Below are 2,041 nucleotides of genomic sequence, written 5' to 3'. Positions count from 1 at the left end.
ACCCCGCGTACGCCGTGAGCACGGCCTGCAACGTGTGCTTCGAGCTGGACGACGTCCCCGGTGCCTCCCGGCGCCTCCGGGACCGGGGCTGCCGCCTGGCCGTGCCGCCCACCGAGGTGACGGACGAGGACGGCTCCGTCACCTACTCCGTGGTGCGGTCCGTCGTGGGCAACGTCAGCCACACGCTGCTGGACCGCTCCCGCTACCGAGGGCCCTTCCTGCCCGGCTTCCGCGCCGTGACCGCGGCCCCCGAGGGGCCGCCGGATGGGGCCGAGATCACCCACGTGGACCACATCACGTACGCCTGCCCCCGGGGCAGCGCGCGCGCCGTGCTGGACTGGTACGAGAGCTGCTTCGGCTTCCGGCGCTTCCTCCTGCACGGGGCCGAGGACGCGGGCGAGGGCTACGTGATCCGGGGCCGGGGCGTGGGGCTGCGGCTCATGGCCCTGCAGGGCGGCCGAGCCGAGCCGGCCCTGCCCGCGGACGGCTGCAGGCTGGTGCTGGCCGAGTCCCTGCCGGAGCAGGGGCCGAACCAGGTGGACACCTTCTTGGCGCAGCACGGCGGGGCCGGCGTCCAGCACATCGGGCTCTACACCACGGACATCGTCTCCACGGCCCAGACCCTGGCAGCGGCCGGCGTGCGGTTCGTGGAGCCGCCCCGCGCCTACTACAGCGAGGCGGGTAAGACGGAAGAGATCCGGGGGGCTGGGCAGGACCCCGGGGCGCTGGCACGGCACGGCATCCTGCTGGATGCGGAGCTGGCGGGGGAGAGCCCTTCGGCGAGGAGGTACTTGATGCAGATCTTCACCAAGCCTTTCTTCCCCGAGGAGACCTTCTTCCTGGAGCTCATCGAGCGCCGGGGGGCCTCGGGCTTCGGGGAGGGCAACATCCGGGCCCTGTGGAAGTCTGTACAGGGCTACATGGACCAGCAGCAGTAGGACGACGTCACGGCCTCACGAGGGGCCCGTGCGAGGCCAGGCCAGGCCAGCAGCTCTAGGGGTGCCTTGCAGGTGGGGGGTGGCTTGCTTGTCCTCTTCCCCTCTCCCACTGCCCAGGGGTCGATCCTTATCCAGCGCCTTGCATCCCACGGGGGCTACGAGTGGGTTGAGGGGCCCTTGGTTCACCCCCCGGGGAAGGCAGAAGGGCAGCTGGGGGGAGCTGACGGTCCTAGGGCCGCTCCAGCTGGGGCTGCACCAATTTCTCACCGTTCCTGCCGCCACTGGGCTTTACTGCCCTCCTCCACCCGGGCCCACGGGGCAGCTCCAGGCTCATGCGCCTCTAGCAGGGTCCTGAGGCCGGTCCAGGCCGGGGCTAGAAGCTACATGAACCCTCCAGAGCCCCACGAGCACCCACTGGCCGCAGGGCTTCCCCCGGCTGGAAGCTGGCAGACTCCCAGGGCTGCAGAGGGGAAAGCGGGGCCCTGCAACCATGCTCCTGCCCCGTCCTCGGGTCTTGGGAGCAGCTCGGCCCCAGCCTTGCCTGAAATGGAGCACAGAGCACCACGCTGCCGTGCCCCGGGGCACAAGGGCAGCCCCTGCTCCGCATTTGCCAGCACACACACTCCTGCTCTTTCCTCCCGCAGGGAAGTCTTACCCCACAAGGGCTGGGAACTTGTTGTTTACTTGAATTACGAAATTAAAAGTCAGAAATGCTGCTTTTTCCTTCCCACGAGGAGCTTTCTGTGGCCGGGCTGCATGCAACACACCCACCCGATTCTCCTGCTGGGGACAGGGAACGCGCACGGTCTGTGCACCCGGGGGCACCGGCCCGGACACAGCACTGACGGGGGGTGGGATGCAGCAAGTGCAGGAGGTGGCCGCTTGCCCACGGGGCAGCGAGTCCCACCATGCTCATGGGGCACCAAGCTGGTGTCTTCGTCCTGCACGGCTCTGGTTGGCCTCAGACCCATCTCCCGCACCGTTTGCCTGGATACCTCCACCCTGGCTGGGGTCAGGCGTTTCCCTGCTATTTTGCTGCCAGGACTCAAGGAAGGAGGGAGTCGTGTGACGTTTAGTGGAGCCACAAACCTGACTTCTAAATG

At 68.2% G+C, this 2,041-nt stretch overlaps 1 protein-coding gene across 1 annotated transcript in view; it reads left to right on the top strand.

The window, feature by feature from the left end:
* Positions 1 to 977, top strand: part of HPDL (4-hydroxyphenylpyruvate dioxygenase like) — an 8,968-nt gene extending 7,991 nt beyond the window's left edge. Inside the window, exon 3 of the mRNA XM_019528373.1 lies at positions 1 to 977. Within this exon, the coding sequence (XP_019383918.1) occupies positions 1 to 938 (938 nt within the window). The 3' untranslated portion in view covers positions 939 to 977.
* Positions 978 to 2,041: the final 1,064 nt, after the last annotated feature.

The sequence above is a fragment of the Gavialis gangeticus genome, unplaced genomic scaffold (genome assembly GCF_001723915.1).
Source record: "Gavialis gangeticus isolate Ggan-Ray unplaced genomic scaffold, GavGan_comp1, whole genome shotgun sequence".
NCBI lineage: Eukaryota > Metazoa > Chordata > Crocodylia > Gavialidae > Gavialis > Gavialis gangeticus.
This window is presented reverse-complemented; position numbering and strand designations above follow the sequence as displayed.